The sequence below is a fragment of the Monodon monoceros genome, unplaced genomic scaffold (assembly GCF_005190385.1).
Source record: "Monodon monoceros isolate NGI ecotype Baffin Bay Population unplaced genomic scaffold, NGI_Narwhal_1 Super_Scaffold_8, whole genome shotgun sequence".
Classification (NCBI taxonomy): domain Eukaryota; kingdom Metazoa; phylum Chordata; class Mammalia; order Artiodactyla; family Monodontidae; genus Monodon; species Monodon monoceros.
Genome location: NW_021703785.1, coordinates 28,523,799 through 28,541,666, shown reverse-complemented (window position 1 = coordinate 28,541,666; position 17,868 = coordinate 28,523,799). Strand labels below are relative to the sequence as shown.

At 42.2% G+C, this 17,868-nt stretch overlaps 1 protein-coding gene across 1 annotated transcript; it reads left to right on the top strand.

Moving 5' to 3' along the window:
• The first annotated feature begins 7,372 nt into the window (after nt 1-7,372).
• CLN5 (CLN5 intracellular trafficking protein) lies at nt 7,373-17,572 on the top strand. Its single transcript, XM_029210593.1, has 4 exons — nt 7,373-7,545; nt 10,757-10,922; nt 11,472-11,697; nt 13,947-17,572. Exons 1-4 carry the CDS (start codon nt 7,373-7,375, stop codon nt 14,456-14,458), a joined length of 1,077 nt encoding a protein of 358 aa, XP_029066426.1. The 3' UTR covers nt 14,459-17,572.
• The last annotated feature ends 296 nt before the right edge of the window (nt 17,573-17,868 follow it).

Genomic DNA, 17,868 nt, shown 5'->3' with positions numbered 1-17,868 from the left:
GGCCACAACAGTGAGAGGCCCGCATACTGCAAAAAAAAAAAAAAAAAATGCTTAAGATGATAAAATTTGTTATGTATTTTTTACTGCAAGAAAACCCAAACCAAACCAGAAACACGCTGTTGGCCATGGGCAACCACGTGGAGGCGCCTGTCAGGCTGCTGCAGATGAAGGACGGGCCTCTTAGGCCGAAGCCCTGCCTTCACACTAGGATGGTTAACATTCCCAGGGGGCCCGCTTTTCTTTGTCTAAAGCGCAGTTCAGTAGCTGGCGACCGAGTGGAGGGGACAAAGGGGGAGAGTTGAATACAGTTCAAAATTAGAAAGAAGTAAACCGCACGAAAGGAAAAAGTCCTCGGATGCGTCTGCCCCGCAACTCCTCAGAGGGAAAGCGCGCCCTCCTCCTGCCCTCGGGCTGTCCTGACCTTGCCCTGGTGCCTCAGGTGCACCAGCCCCGCCAAAGTTTGATGGGCTGCCATAGAAACGCCACATCCGCCAGGACGAAGGTGGGACAGCTGAGCCTTGCTGCGCGATGGGACTGCAGCGGGCTGCACTCGATCGCCGCCTGGCGGCGGATTGGCCTCTCGCACAGCCTGATGGAGAGGGTGTTGGCCAGGGGTCACCAGTCCGGCGGGAGAGAGAGCGCGCCTGATGAAACTGCACATCCGGACTAGGGGAAGCTGTAGCTATTGTTCTTTGTGCTGGCAAGGAAGAAAAGGTGTGCCAGGCAGCCATAACCCAGATTTTATTAACCAGAATGTTTCATTTCAAAATTATCTTTAAATTTAAGAGGGAAAAAAAATACGGAATCCTACCTTTAGCTGGACTAAAGTAACTTCCATGCAATTTATTCCAAAAGAGAACATCAATATTTTATATACAATAATTTAATTAAAAAAATTTCAATAATACAAATGAATCTATATACAAAACAGAAATAGACTCACAGACATAGACAACAAACTTACGGTTACCAAAGTGGAAAAGCGGGGAGAGGGATAAATTAGGAGTATGGGCTTAACAGACACAAACTACTATACATAAAATAGATAAGCAACAAGGTTTTACTGTATAGCACAGTAAATGCAACATCTTGTAATAACCTATAGTGGAAAATAATCTGAAATACATACATACATATATATGTATAACTGAATCACTTTGCTCTACACCTGAAACTAATACAGCATTGTAAATCAACTATATCTCAATTGAAACAATTTTTTTCATCGTGTTCAATAGATTTTTTAACTGCTCAGCTCCAAAGGCAGAAGTTGAAGTGGTGTTTTTGACAGAAAAAAACTGAACGAGAAGTGCCACTGCATCCTTTCATCTGCATCAGAGCTGAAGGACAAATAATTTCTTAGGTCACTTAAAATGGAAAGGTTGATGACCAGATACAGTGTGGACTGTAACTGAGAGCGGTGAAAGGAGGCAGTCTTGGCTAGGATGCAGTGCTCCTCGTGATATTTTGCGTTTCACAAATGTAGCAAGCATTTAGAAAGTCCAGTAACCATATCTGTAACCTAGTTTTCTTCTACGATCACAGGAAAGAAACAGCAAAGAATGTGTTTACCTTGTTTAGCTAGAATGCTCCCCGAGTTTCTTTTGTATGACCTCATATATTGACCAGATATCTGAAAGAAATTTAGTTTTGTATTATTAAAGGGTGAAATCTACAATCTCCATCAATTACATCTCTACTTCCCCTGTTAGATCTTTAAATTACTAACCCTATCTTCCTCCAACAAAAATTTACTAAGCCCTTGTTATGTGCGGTGTTATAAATAAAGGACTACATCTACTTTCAAGAAGAAACCTACCTTTCTTGGCCTGGAGATAGATGCTGGTCATAAGTCATAGATGGAAGATTGCAAACCCGTGAGGCTGATTCTAACTCTTGACCCAGAAGGACATTTTCATAGCCTAAGACTGTCAGTGATGCCTAAATTTAGAAAGAAGAAGTGTACATGGTACCGACATCAGGCAGGGGAAAGAGCAGCTGCCTATGAAAACGCATAGGCATCTGCTCACATCACTGAGGATACGGAGGAACAGGAGAAGAAGGAGGAGAAGATATTAGTCAACTCGAGAAGCAGGATAACCTGGTGGCCGGAGCAAGTTCCGTGTCTGCCTGTTGGGGATCTACCTTGAGTGATGTTGTGAAAGTTACTAATATCTCTGTGTCAACACTTCCACAATCTGCAAGAGGGAAGTAGCACCTTTTTCACAGAGCTGTTGGGAGGATTAAATATAGTAAATGTCAAGTGTGTCAAAACCTTAATAATGGGCTTACCTGGTTGCACAGTGGTTGAGAGTCCGCCTGCCAATGCAGGGGACACGGGTTTGTGCCCCGGTCCGGGAAGATCCCACATGCCACGGAGCGGCTGGGCCCATGAGCCATGGCCGCTGAGCCTGCGCGTCCGGAGCCTGTGCTCCGCAACGGGAGAGACCATAACAGTGAGAGGCCTGCGTACTGCAAAAAAAAAAAAAAAAAAATTACAAAGAAAAAGAAAAAAACAAAAAACCTTAATAATCATGTATTTCTGCTCACTGAATGGTAGGCACTGCTTCCTTTTGCTTGATATACATGAAAGCAAAGAGATGTTTTTGTTCTGAAGCTGGCTTTCTTGACAATATTAGCAAACTGTTCATAACAGAAGTAAAAATGTATGCAATAAATAACTAGAAGATTGTAAAGAATTGTTTAAAAGATTTAATGTAACAAGTAAAAGAGTATAAATCCGGAATTTCTTGATTTAGAATTAGGGTAGAGGGTTAACTATAGCTCCACAGTCGTTTGTTTTAAAGTATCACATATTAAGTATGTGACACTAATTCCTTCAAGTGGATATAATGTGTAACTTTATTAAATTCACACTAAATTATACTGTTATCTTTGACCTAAAATAAGTTATTCTGTAGGTAAGTGAAATGCCAATAAAAATCTGAAAATAGGGCCTATATATTGCTATATAGTTGATTGTATTTGTTTAAGCCAGTTAAGCACCTGTAAAACAGGTACGTGTACCCAAGTTTCATAGCTTTTAGGGGAGGGGGGGCTGTTAATGATTTAACATCAAGATACTATTAACCTCTTGCATTAAAATTAGTACAGGAAATTAGTGTGCCTAGGGCAAGGGCTCTTAACCTTTCTTCATGTTCCATGGATCTCTTTGGCAGCCTGGTTAAACCCCTTCTCAGACTAATGTTTTTTAGTAAGTAAAATAATATTAACACTGGATTTACAATATTGACAGTGCATTATAAGTGTCAATGAAGAAACTAATCAACAGTCTAAGAAAGAAATGGAAAATCTCATTCAAGTCAAACTGAGGATTATAACCCAGGAGACAGTTTCTCAGAGAGCTCTGAGAACGGTTCCAAAGAGTGAAGAGGGGAGGTCAGTATATATGTGATTCTGGGGAAGCCGGTATGTGCAATCAAGCACACACTTGGCAGAAGTTTGTTGCTAGTCACGAGGAACAGATATCTTAGTTAATGGGGTTTTTTTTTAATGTTTTTCTAAGTATGGGAAGATGTAAGAATCCAGGTTCATAAAATTTTTTCTTCTGAACATATCTAACTCTCTGAAGGCCAGTTCTGTCAGTTTTCCCAGAGCACAGAGTGCCTTATCCTATCTTCACCCTTAATTCCTTTTAGGGTGTATTGTAGGTCAGGGACTGCAGTGGCTAACAAAATGATTCTTGTAGAACTGGATGGTGGGCAACATTCTTTGTTTTCCAATCCCTTCCCTTACAGTCTTTATTTCAGCCAAAGTCTGGGAGGCATTTCGTGACCAGTTTGTCCCAAGGTGCTAGGAATGCTTATCCTCAGGTTAGGCAAGGATTTCCTTGGTAGGCCACTCAGTGTGTTGTTACTAAACTAGGCCCTGTTAACCATAGGCGAAAGCTTCTGCACCACCTGTTTTATTAGTCTGTTATGGTCCAGGACATGGTCCCCTCTTGTTGCTTCTTCCCATATCTACAGTTACATTATTACAATCATTGATCTTATGGAACTGTATATTTGGCCAATCATTTCAAGTCACATAATCATCATTAACTTTACCTGAGGCTCATCACACATTTGGTAATGCAAGAAACAATAATCTTGTAAAAGAGGCAGAATATTTACTAACATAGCCAGTGACATTAATAGGTCTTACGTAAGTATTTAAGCTAAGAACTTCCATTAGGTGCGGCCCAGGATCTCCCCAGGTCCTCTGACCAGTCTGTTCTGCACCAATCCCTATCTTTAAGGGAAATGATATATTGGCATTGTACATAAAGTTCATTAAAGATGTCTGCCCATACAAGGCCAGTGGTGAGTCATCGTGACCTCTTACAGGATTGAGAAAGGAATGATATCTTCTAAGGAGTTACAACATGGCTGGTGCCAGAAGGAGAAAAATTGATCTTTATGTTGAGCAGGTATTTCTGCCACCGGAGAGGTCTCGTTAACACATAATGCAGATGCACAGTGCACACTAGAGGGGAGAGAGGAAGCCCAGATGGAGAGAGAAAATATTTACGTTTAAATTTTTCTTGTCTTGCCTTAAAATATGAATTTTTATTTCATCATAAGTGAGAAAGTAAAATTAGCTCGGACTGTAAAAATCTGCCCTGCCATCCAGGAGCCTGGAATAAAAGGCTGATAAAATCAGTTGCAAAATTAACATAAAACAATATTTCTCCCCAAACAGAGCTGTAAAGTGTCATAACCACCTCCTGCTTTCTGACTCACTGAGAAAATTTGTTCTCTAAAGTTAAAGACTTAGAGAGTTTTTGCTGTTGGAAATTACATCAGTAAGAATGAAATATCTCACCTTTACCTGGAGATTCTCAGCCCCTTGACACAGATAAGCAGCTTCAATTTACAACCTTTACAACCCAGGTGCAGAGCTCGCAATAAGGGGTTTCTAGACACAAAAATTCCATCTGTATTTAAACTTCATAGTATCCAAGGAAATAGGACCCCAGGTCCACTTTGTCATCTAAGCTGCACATTGACTCTGTGTGTTGACACACAGCCTTGCTTTGAGCCTACCAAAATACTGCTCACTTAAATTTCACTTAAACGTCACCCTACCTCAGAATCCTATAACTCTGTATTTTCCTTTGCTTGGGGAGATGCCACGCAGTTCCTCTGTGCGCAACCTCCCACGATGCAATGGTTAATAAGCCTGATTTTAATAGACTACAGTATTGTTCCACTATTGTGGTCTTAGGCTAATTGGAAAAGCCTGCAAAATAAACCAATTGGATTAAAATTCAGTCTATTTGTTGGGTCCTCAAAGTTTAAAAACGTCGGACTAGAGAGAAGTAGCAAGTATGATGAGGGATCAGGCAACAATAGTCTGGAAGCATTCTTAGCCTGGGGTGCTAGGGTCATAGCCAAGAAGAACAGAAGGCAGACCAGAGCAGAGCAGATGGGAGCTACCGAGAGACTGAGTCAGGGCTATTATGAGGAAACGCTTTGTTAACCATTAGAGCTCCTTGCACACAGAGTGGAGAGACTGCACACCCAAGAGGGGAGATCCCCACCACTAACCAAGGTAGATCTGAAGCTTGGTTTTGTAGCTCTGGGAAATCCTGAGGATAGAAAGTTCCACTGTGGCCCTCTAGCATCTGGTCTCCTCATTTGTAAAATCTATAATGTTTCTTCCGAGAACTGCTTCTTTTAGCTTTAAGCCATGCTCAAGTGCGGGCCCACTCAGAATCCTACAGATGCCCTTCAGATCAAGCAGTACCCGTCTGCTGTCACCGCTAGGATGAGTTTCCCTCTCATCTTGGGTGGGTCTTTGGTTTGGTGATTTTGAACTGGGTGGTGGTATACGGAGGAGGGCTAGGGTTGGAGCCATCTAAATGCTTAGGTAAGTGAGGGTTAAAATGAAGCCCTGCCTGAACCTCCCCAGAATCCCCAACCTGCTGTAACAAGTAGGCAAAGGCGTGTGTGCGTAGAGGGGAACAATTCCCATCGACCCTCAGAAGGCCTGGCAGGCGTGGGGAAGCCAATGACGCTCCCACCTCTCACCGTGCCCTCACCCCCAACCCCCCGCCCACCGGGTCACAACAGTCCCCTCTGGCCACTGCAGTCACCCTGCTCATTCCAACATACTTACAAATACTACGCTGGTTCACTCATGTTGTGGGTGACGTGAAAGCGTTGGAAAGCCCTGGTCTGAGTCCTGCAGGCCGCCCTCTTGTGAAACGAGTGACTGTAAGTGACCGTAAGTGACTATAAATGATTATGTGTCTTTAATACACTATTTATTTATTTATTTTTGGCCGCATTGGGTCTTCGTTTATGTGCGCGGGCTTTGTCTAGTTGCTGTGAGTGGGGGCTTCTCTTCCTTGCAGTGCTCGGGCTTCTCATTGCGGTGGCTTCTCTTGTTGTGGAGCACGGGCTCTAGGCGCGCGGGCTTCAGTAGTTGTGACACGCGGGCTCAGTACTTGTGGCTCGCGGGTTCTAGAGCGCAGGCTCAGTAGTTGTGGCCCACGGGCTTAGCTGCTCTGCAGCATGTGGGATCTTCCCGGACCAGGGCTCGAACCCTTGTTCCCTGCATTGGCAGGCGGATTCTTAACCGCTGCGCCACCAGGGAAGTCCATAATGCACTATTTATAGACATACGTCAACCTCTGTCTATGAGAGCGGGACAGGCCATGAGTGCCTCATCAGAAGCAGGGCAGCTGATCCCATTTTTTTCTTCAGGTGGTGAAGGGTCAAAGAAGACAGAGTAATGCAGAATCTCCTTCGCAACTGAAGCGGTAGATCCAACAAGGATGAACATTGACGGGGGGAGGTGGGTGGATGTGAGCTCCTTGTTAGTGTGGCCACTGTCTCACCGGCTTAGTCAGGTGAGGGCCAGTCACTCCCCCATCATTGTCTTCCTCAGTGCACTCACCTCCCCCATATATTCTCCTTCACTCAAGTGTCTGTCGTCTCCTAGTCTGGGCCCTGAGGGATGAGGTAAGAGTTCGGTGCTAGAGAATCCAAAAGAGACCAAAGCTGGACTTTCTGTTTGCTTGCTTGTGGTGACTGTAGTTGGGGGGACGTCAGCAGAAGCTCCAAAGAAGCGGTGACCTTTAAACTGAGACGTGAGGCCGAAAGAACTCGGCATTAAGAGCCAGAGAAAAAGAAGGCCCACGGCCTGTTTGGGCTGCTCGGGGGAACTGGACCAAAGCGCCTTCCGGGTCAGCCAAGTCCAGAAGCCGCCCGCGCTCGGGACGGGCGCGCCGGGCGCGCCGGACGCGCCGGACGCGCCGGACAGGGGGCGGAGCCGCCGTCGAGGGCGTGGCTCTGCGCATGCTCTGCTCGCCGGCCCTCCGCCGTCGCGGGGCGCGGGAGGCGCCGCAAGCAGCGGGAACCGCTTCATGGCGCGGGCGGGGAGAGCTGGTCTAGGGGCCTGGGGGCGGCGGTGCGCGGGCGGGGATGTGGCTCCGGTCTGCGCGCCTTGGCGCTGGGCCTCAGCGCTGCTCTGGCTGGCGGCGGCGTCAGCGGCGGCGGCGAGCGGCCCCTCCCGGCGCCAGTGGCCGGTGCCTTACAAGTGAGTGCGCTGGCGCGGAGGGGAGGGCGCTCGCGCGCGCGTCCGAAGTTCGCGGGTCAAAGGCGGGGGGGCGGGGAGGGGATTGTGTACCGGTCGCGCAGTTGTGCGGGGGCGGCGCTCGGCGACCCTGAGGGCGCGGCGTTGAATGAAGTAAGAGAGCTGTTGAGTCGCGGATGTTTGCTGTGCGCCGCCCTGGGGTCACCTCCTCCCGGGACCCTTGAGCCAGTTACGAGGTGACCTAGACTCAGGGCTGCCCCGAATCGTGGATGAAAAGGGAGTAATGTTATTTCGTCGCGTGCCTGTCGGATACAAGTCGCTGACACTTTGAATGGTTTGGGGAGACCTTTAATATCGCATTTATTACCGTGCCATGCCCTGTCATTTAGTTATCTTGAGTGCATACATTTGCACGTCAAGTGTCCAGTTTACCCAGCTTGCCTGGGTTTGCCTGGGACTTCCCGTTTTTAGCACTAGAAGTCCGGCGACCCGGGAATCCGCTCGGCCCCTTGGTTGGCGACCTCGTTTGTCCAGTGTCTTCAGCCTGGAGGTAGGACGCTGGTCATAAGCTGAGGACACGGAGACTGCAGATATGCGAAGCATATTTGAGCCTTTGAACTAGAAGAGTATTTACATGGCCTAATTGTCAGAGATGGCTAAGCAGAGAGAAAGAAAGAAACCATGGTGTCAACATCAGGCAGGGGAAGGGCCAGCAGCTTTTGAAAATGCACAACTATTCTGGATGACGAAATAGTGAGTTGGGAGACAGGATAACCTAGGGGTCGCGAGTGAGTTCTGGGCTCCCACCCCTGCGGATCAAGTCAGGCTCCACCATCACTAGCTGTGTGATCTTGGGAAAGTTGCTCAGTATCTCAGTGTCCACATGTCCTGAGTCAAAAATTAGGAACAGTAGTTACTTCAGGTTTGTTGGGGGGATTAAATCTAGTAAATGCTAGCCAGCTATTTTCAAACCTGAATACAGTATTGGTGTATTCTGCTCACTAAATGGCTCGCAGTACTTCCTTGTTTTGCTTGATATACATGAAAAGAGAAATTTGAGTTTGAAGCTGGTTTTCTTGAAAGTGTTAATAAAATGTTCAAAAGAAGTAAAAATTTAATATTCAATAAAACGAGGAAGAGATTGGAAATCCAGAACTACTTGATTTAAGGACAAGATATTGACCATGACTTCTTAAGTTTCTTTAAAAGTTTGAAGTGTTAAGTACATGCCTTCATCTAATCCCCATCATAAAATTTTAACTTTATTAAGTTCACACTTAAATCATACTTTTGAAATTACCTTTGACCTAAAATAGATTTTGCTGTGGGTAAGTGAAACCTATATGTAGTTGCCCATTTGCTTAAACCAGGTAAGCACCTATAAAACAGTTAAGTATATCCAAGACTCATAAGCTTTTAGGAGGGGGTTGTCAATATTTTTGTCTAAATAAAGATTTTTTTTTTGGCTGTACCGCAGGGCTTGCGGGAACTTAGTTCCCTGACCAGGGATTGAACCCAGGCCAAGGCAGTGCAAGCACCGAATCCTAACCACCAGACCACCAGGGAACTCCCTAAATCAAGATTTTAACTCTTTAAATTAGAATAGACATTTTTGTTGATGTGTTAGGATTGTAAAACAATAGATTGGGCTAGAACCTGAGGGAATCTAGGATTTTTAGAGGATAGATAGAGGCAGCTACTTTCTCTTTCATCTTTCTCTCCAGTGAAAGGTGTGTAGTGAGTGTCTGCTGATCTGAAATCACCACAGTCCCTCCTCCCCAGTCCTACTGCCGTGGCCTTCTCAGGCTGCTTCCTTGCTTGTTGTATTATTGCTGTGACCTCCTCACTGCCCTCTCAGCCTTAATTTGGCCTTTCTCCCCACCCTTTTCTAATTCATAAAGTGAGGCTTATTTAGAGCAAATTCAGTTATATCACATCTGCTACTTCAGATCCTTTATCTGATCTCCCTCCCAGGCTCAGCCCTCCCCAGCTGTGGCACTCTAGAGGGTGCCCTTCACATTGTCCAGACATACCTCTCGTTTTATTGCACTACTCAGATACTGCATTTTTTACCAACTGAAGATTTGTGGCAACCTTGTGTGGTCCGATGGTAGTTAGCATTTTTTAGCAGTAAAGTATTTTTTAATTGAGGTACATACAATATGTTGGGGGTTTTAAGACATAATACTATTGCACGCTGAATAGACCACGGTATGATGTAAACATAACTTTTATATGCACTGGGAAACTAAAAAGCTCGGATGACTCCCTTCCCTTTACAGCGTCATCCGACGTATTGTGGTGGTCTGGAAGCGACCCACGCTGTCTCCGAGGTGCACCTGAATTAGGGCGAAGTGACAGTCCCTGCCTCCCTCTCCTCTCACCGCTGCTGCCTTGAAGCCTGAACTCCAGTCTTCCTTACCCACTTGAGACTCTTCCAGCATGTCATGCTTGTCTTAGAGTATTTAGTGTTTTGTTTCCTTTTCCGTACTGACTTCCTAAAGTATTTTAAAAACCTAGGCTAGGCCTTCATCTCTTCCTTTGCCTCCTTACCCCCAGGCATCCCGCAGCAGGTAAAAATGATTTCTCCCTCTTTTGCACCCTCAGGCCTTTGTGTATTTCTTTGTAAGCATTCACCATGCTGCGCTTCATCACTTGTTTAATGTCTTACCAGCCCTCACCCAGAGCTCCTTGAGGGGAGGAACAGCATTTTAACTTTTGTTTCCCTCCTTTCTAGTATAGTCGTAGATCCTCAATAATATTGGTTGAAGGGGATGTCGGCTAATCCTCAAGAAAATAGAAAATGCGTTCTATTTAATTATGATTATCTTTGAATAATCTTAACATATGGATTGTTTGGGAAGTTCAATATCATTTGAAAGCTATTCCTTTATTCAGTAAATATCTGTCTACTAAATAAGGTGTGGAGCTATAAACATTTTCACGTGTGGTCCCTGTCTTCAGAATTCTCACAATGGGAGCGGGGAACCAGGAAGCATGCAATTATCAGTGCTTTCAATGTATCATTTGCTATTAAAGACATCATTGGAGTTTGTTCACAGGATAACATATAAAATGTGTATTTATACACTATGGCTGAGCTTTGGGTGTTTTTTCTAAAAATGTGATTGACAGTGAAATTAAAATCTGGATTCTACGATGTGCGAGAACCAAATTCCTATTAGAATCTAAGTTGATGATTTTTTTTTGTTAGACGCTTTTCCTTCCGTCCAGAACCAGATCCTTACTGTCAAGCTAAATACACTTTCTGTCCCACTGGCTCCCCTGTCCCAGTGATGAAGGATGATGATGTCATTGAAGTCTTTCGTTTACAAGCCCCAGTGTGGGAATTTAAATATGGAGACCTCCTGGGACACTTGGTAAGGCTGCATCTTGATCTTGTAGCTGGTTAATTAAGTGATTTGATTAAGTGGATTTGAGGGAATAATCTCTATTCAGTCACTAGTTTTAGATTATGTTTATTGGTGTTCCTCTTAGCGAATTTTAAATAAGTAGTCCAAAAAAATAATCAAGTTTTATGATCCTGACAATAATCAGTGCAATTGCTTTAATCCATTTTAATATTATGGATCCAAACACAATTCCTGTACCCAGATCCTGGAAAGAAAGAAAGGAGGAGGCCCCGAGCAAGGGGCAAGGCAGGTGGGAATCACTTCTTCACATCCAGTTCCTATTGTGCACACTTTTCCTAGGTTAGCTCACCATTTGAGCCTCTCATCACCTGAGAGGTACACAGACTTCCTTCCTGTGTCTGGGGCATGGAGGCTGCTCAACGTGAGAATAGCAACAGGGAAGGGGAATAACTGGTCTGCTCTATATGCAGCTGTGGTATCGCACTTTCTCCCATCTGGCTCCTGAACCAGCGGTTACGTCACAGATGCTTTGATACATGTATGATCTTTACACAGAAAATTATGCACGACGCCATTGGATTCAGGAGTACTTTAACTGAAAAGAACTACACAATGGAATGGTATGAACTTTTCCAGCTTGGAAACTGCACATTTCCCCATCTCCGACCTGAAATGAATGCCCCTTTCTGGTGTAATCAAGGAGCTGCCTGCTTTTTTGAAGGAATTGATGATATTCACTGGAAGGAAAACGGGACGTTAGTTCTGGTAGCAACCATGTCAGGTAAGTTTCAAAACTATGGCAGCATTTGATGATTGCATCAATATCCAAAAATGACAGAAATTACTTTCATTGAGGCCTCTCAGTAACGGTCTGCTCTTCAGAGGTCAACTTATAAAATACACTTCTGGAATCACTAACCTTTGATCCAAACTATTACTCATGCAAAACTTATTTACAGATTATCTTTTCTATTTTCACAATAAAAATAAATGATATAAAGCTGTACAATTAAATTGGACTTTCTAAATAAAATAATAGAGGTAAATCTCTATTTTAGAGGTGACCACCAGTTTGTTCTCTGTATCCGTGGGTCTGTTTCTGTTTTCTTTTGTTTGTTCATTTGTTTTATTTTTTAGATTCTACATACCATATGAAATCATATGGTAATTTGCCTTTCTCTGTCTGACTTACTAAACATAATATCCTCTAGGTCCATCCATGTTGTCACAAATGGCAAGATTTCATTTTTTTATGGCTGAATAATATTCCATTGTATGTACATGCCACATTTTCCTTATTCATTCATCCCTCGATGGAAACTTGGGTCATTTCCATGTCTTGGCTATTGTAAATAATGCTGCAGGAAACTTAGGGGTGCTTATAACTTTTCAAGTTAGTGTTTTTTCTTCCTTTGGATAAATGCCCAGGAGTGGAATTGCTGGATCATATGGTAGTTCTATGTTTAATTTTTTGAGGAACCTCCATACTGTTCTCCATAGTGGCTGCACCAATTTACATTCCCATCAATAGTGCACGAGGGTTCCCTTTTCTCCACACCCTCACCAACACTTGTCTTTTTGATGATGGCCATTCTGACAGGTGTGAGGTAATATCTCATTGTGGTTTTGATTTGCAGAATTGGTGTCTTTTAAATGTAATCTGGGAATCTTTTAACTATTTATCATGCTGTTTTCTATATTTCTTCCTATTTTCTAATTGATGTGCCCCAAACCATCCAACAATATAAAAGTCCATTCTCTTTTAGCAATGCTCATTGTGGTAAATAGCTATCCTTCTTTCATTCCAGGCCAGTTCACATCTCTCCTTTCTCCATTTCCACCTACCTCATTACCTACAAAATCTTCCTTCTGACATCAAAGTATGATCATATGAACAAGTGATCACTATTTTCTGTAGAAGAGTTTGCAATATGCTGGTACTTAAATCTTTTAAGTTATCCATCTGCCTTGTGATTAATCCTGTTCATTGACCTTTTTTCACATTACAGAATAGGGTTTTGAAGCATTCTTATCTCTTCATTACAAGCAGTGGCTTTTCAAAGTTGAAGAACACTATGAACAGTATCTCCAGCTCTAAGAAAACAGGATTTATATTATTTCACCATTTTAATACCATAAAATTGATAAAAGCAGCTACTCTGTTCATTCTGTAGGGCTTTAAATATTGATTTTATGGACTCAAGCTGGAGTAACCTAAGAAAGATTCACACACAGTGACAAAGTGAAATGTTGGGGCCATGCTGTTTTAGGCCCAGATGTGGTTGCAACCATGCAGAGTATTTTGTTAACATTTGGAGAGATCCCTCTGGTCTGGTACAAGGTGGTAAGAGAGAGTGTTAGCCATCCTGGAGTCTGTATAATCCATGAACTTGGTCAGAAACATTTCCAGTTTAGTTGATTCACTGGAAGAATTTGTGTAGTGGGTAGAAAGGTTGTAAGCAGTAGCCACAAGTACAGGGAGCAAAGGGAGATACCAGATATTCAGGGTGAATGGGGCACGGTGCTTCCTTCTCAAGAAGCTGTTCCTCAGGCAGCCATTCATACCTTGCTTTGCACAGAAAAGCTTCGTGTTTCACCTTCCTCAGTTCTTCTTACACTATCTTTGCCTCATTCACTTTTTCCTCTTCCACAATTTTTCCCTTGCTTCTTTTTTCTCTTTTGCCTCTGAATCCAAGATTTGTTGAGTGGAGTAGAGAAAGAGGGCTTTCGCACATGTACAATTTAGCTTTTGACTGTAGCTTAAATGGTTATAGAATTCGTATGTAAGACTCCTCTTTATACACCTATTATATCTAATGTTTAGTTCAGAAATACCTTGTGCCTTGAAAAATGGAACAGTAATTGGCTGAGCTTGGATTCCTTTTGTGAGATGCAGGTTTGGAAATTCAAAAACTGTTGTTTAATCATGTAGTCATGGCCTTGATCTGGTTAGAGCATTTTACTTAAAACTAACATGATTAGCTTTGATGTTCACATAGTGTTGTTTTTTTTTTGTTTGTTTTTAACTAGGAGACATATTTAACAAAATGGCAAAGTGGGTAAAACAGGACAATGAAACAGGGATTTATTATGAGACATGGACTGTCCAAGCCAGCCCAGAAAAAGGGGCAGAGACATGGTTTGAATCCTACGACTGTTCCAAATTTGTGTTAAGGACATATAAGAAGTTGGCTGAACTTGGAGCAGACTTCAAGAAGATAGAAACCAACTATACAAGAATATTTCTTTACAGTGGAGAACCTACTTACTTGGGAAATGAAACATCTGTTTTTGGGCCAACAGGAGACAAGACTCTTGCTTTAGCCATAAAAAGATTTTATTGTCCTTTCAAACCACATTTGTCAACTAAAGAGTTTCTTTTGAGTCTCTTGCAAATTTTTGATGCTGTGATTATACACAGACAGTTCTATTTGTTTTATAATTTTGAATATTGGTTTTTACCTATGAAATTCCCTTTTATTAAAATAACATATGAAGAAATCCCTTTACCTGACAGAAACAGAACACTCTCTGGTTTATAAAACCTTAATTCTACTGCTTTTTTTTTCTACTAGCACATCAGTTTTTCAGGGAGTGGTTTTACATGTGTGGATTTCTTAGGCCTTTCTTCCTTGGGACAGAAAGGTAAAAGACACATGGGCAGAATTGCTGCATAATAATATCTTGGGAATTTTTTTGGAAAGAAGCTGAAAACTCTTATTGTGTTGGCCAAAGTGAACCCATTAGGTGATCTTGATTTCAATCTCCAAGGCTTTGTTAATATGGAGAATTATATCATATCATCAGATATACAGGATCTTTGGACTCAGAATGTGAAATTGTGGATATGGTGTGCCAAAGCTAAAAATACTGTCAGTGACATTGTCATGGTGGGAGCTACTTTTTGCAGATATGGTAATTACACTTTCTCATTTAGGTACTCTCTGGTAGTTTTGACTGACTTTACAGCCTTTGTAACTTCTAGAGCCAGTCCTAGTAGTTTGATTTTGTTCTATTCACTTAACCTTAAAGAGTAATTTGGACACCACAGCTGGAGTGGTCATGCTTCCAGATGTGGTAAAATCAGTGATAAAGAGCACAAGTTTCTGGCTGGCATTTTAGAACTAGCCAGTGACTGGTATTTTGTGATTTAAGCAACTTATCATTTCCAAACCTTAGTTTCCTTATCTCAAAAATGATTCATCTGTCACGATTGTTGTAAAGACTGAAGCCATGTATAGTTTGGCCTAGTAAGGTCACAGTAAGTGGTAACTATGACGATTAATCAGAGAACAAACTGCCATCATTGATCTTGCCTAATGTGGTTTGCATGCCAGCCTTTCCTGGCTTTGTAATAATCACCCAGACTCTGAGCGGGCAGCATAGTGCTTCTGCGGTTCTTCACACATATGGAACATGGAAGTATCTGACTGCAGGTACATCTGGGTGAACGGGCACCCTTTAACTAACTCCTTCACTGCTTCACACAGTCCCTCCGCCGCCCACTAAAGCTGCCAGCAGTGGAAGAAGGTACACTTCCCAGAGAGAGGGCAGGTTTTTGTCAAGGATCGCCAAGTAGCCGTGCTTCCATTAGGGCCATCAAACAAGGTCTCAACGTCCTTTAAGTGTCTGATAACTGAACACCTTGTTTCTATTCATGGAAAAAATACCTACCAGTCAGGAAAATGATGAGGCAGAGATCAGAGAAAACAGTCTGTATTTAATATGTAAATGTACCAATTCTATTCAGTTTCTGCCCACATTTGAGTGCTTCCTAAGAGGTTAGTACATTGAGTTCTCATAAAAAGCCTAAGCGTAGGTACTCTTTACGTGACTCAAATGAGGAAGTTGAGACTTAGAAAGGTTATGTGACCTTTCCACAGCTACCCACCTAGTGGTAATGGAGCCTCATTTTGAACCAGGTTCTGCTGACTGAATGGGATGCACCATCAAGCAGGTTTTTCAGCGCTGCTCAAGTGTGGTCCAGTGCCTGGACCATAAGTTACTAACACCGTATGTTCTGGTCTGTGAGGAGGAACAGAAAATTGTTTGACTAATTTTGTTTCTGTTGAATCCAATAAAAAAAAAAAACAAAAAAACGGGGGCTTGTACTTTGCTTTTATTTCGTCTAGGAATTTATCATTGTCTTCAAAACTACAGGCACTAAAACGCAGTCTAAAAATAAAAACCCAGCCCTTCAGCACAGATAGCATAAGAAGCACTGCATCATTATGATGCCTGCTGCACAGAGGATGTCTCACGCTCGAGCACAGGGAGAAGTGGCTTTCACTGCCTACAGTTTTGCCTTGTCTACTCATGTTAATAGCGCCAAACATTCCTGATTACTTTAACCTCTTTAACCTGCTAGTTGTCTTCAGACTATGTCACAAGAAAACTTGGATCTTTGCACTGGCACCATCTAGCGGCTAAAATCGGGCAATGTCAGCCTCTATGGATTCAGGAAAATTGCTCTGGAAAAAGTGTTTTGGATTTCCAGAACTACATTGGGGTAACAAGCAGAAACTCCTATGCCAAGTTTGTATTAACTGTAAATCACAGAACTTGGTTCCATGGCAACAACAAATGAGGACATCCGTACATGGAACTTGAATATTAAAGCAAGAATCTACTAGTTACATTAGAAAGCGTTCATGATTTTCCACTGTTGCTAAGAATACTGATGTGAAGAAATTCTGAGAATTTGACATATAGACTCAGGATACTATAACAGTGTGTAGCATTCATATAAGTACTTCTTAAGAATTTATCAAACCTATCTATACTTACAAGTTGAAGTAGGGCTTTGAAGCAGAGATGATTCAGGAAAAAGCTTTTAAAATGGTAGCTGGAAAACCAAAACACAAGCTAGGCAGGAATCTGCCAATTAAATTTTGCTGTCCTTTGAACTTCTGTATAACTAACTTAAATGTGATTTCTGTTTTTCTTGTTAAGTTGTAAATGTATAAAATTTCCTCTACAAGAAACCATTAGTTGAAGTCTAAGTTATATTAGGGCTTTAGAATAATCTTATTAATAAGTTATTAATTCTGGCTCCATATTAGGTAAGTATACCCACAGTGTGTCATCAGTTGTAGGTACAGGAAAATAGGCAAAAGGTGAAAATAACTCAAACTGTATAAATATTTGGAACCCTCACTCAATATTGGCTCCTTATTAGAAATCAGAAAAATAAAATAAAAAATCTTAAGAAGTCTCATCCAGTTTTATAATCTGCTCTGGTGGCACTTAACGAATTCCCTAGGACTGTATTTCCTTTAAGATGACTTTTTTTTTTTTTAAAGAAATTGTTGGTATGTTACAAAAACAGCAACGTTCCCAAACCCCACACACGCTTTTCCCCTCACAGCAAATGAGTTGGCCAAAGTTTGTTTCCAGCATCTTCCTCGTATTTACCCTTTATTATCCAAATAGCATCCTGCTTCTTAAACCTTCTACATTTTCTTTCCCCTATTTAAAACAAGACAGCATGGTAATCATATATTCTTTTACTGGACTGATTATTCTAAGGATAAGCTCTTAATTCACTTTGGAGTAAAAGGCTTTGTGTTCTTTTTTATATATCATATGATATGTCCTTTTTTTTTAAAGGAAAATTGGGTATCAGCGAGTAGGTAAAATTTTTCTGGCTGCTTGGTAACATTTAAAAACCAGCCCCACAGATAAACTGAGCTGGAATCTGTGCAAAGATTGTGCCCAGCTGTGTATGGGGTAGAGATTACTTTACAGCTTATTAAAGGACCTAGTTCAGGCCTGAGCCTTCTTCATACCAACCCTTGCCTTCTATCCTAAGCTTTTCCATAAATATAAAGAATTCTCCTTTGATTGCAGTAAATTGACTTAATCTTTAGTCATGCCTTTTTACTGATAATATTGTTAATAAAATAGCCCAGTTTAAGATTACCAAGGTAAACTGAAGTTATTTTATGGAAAC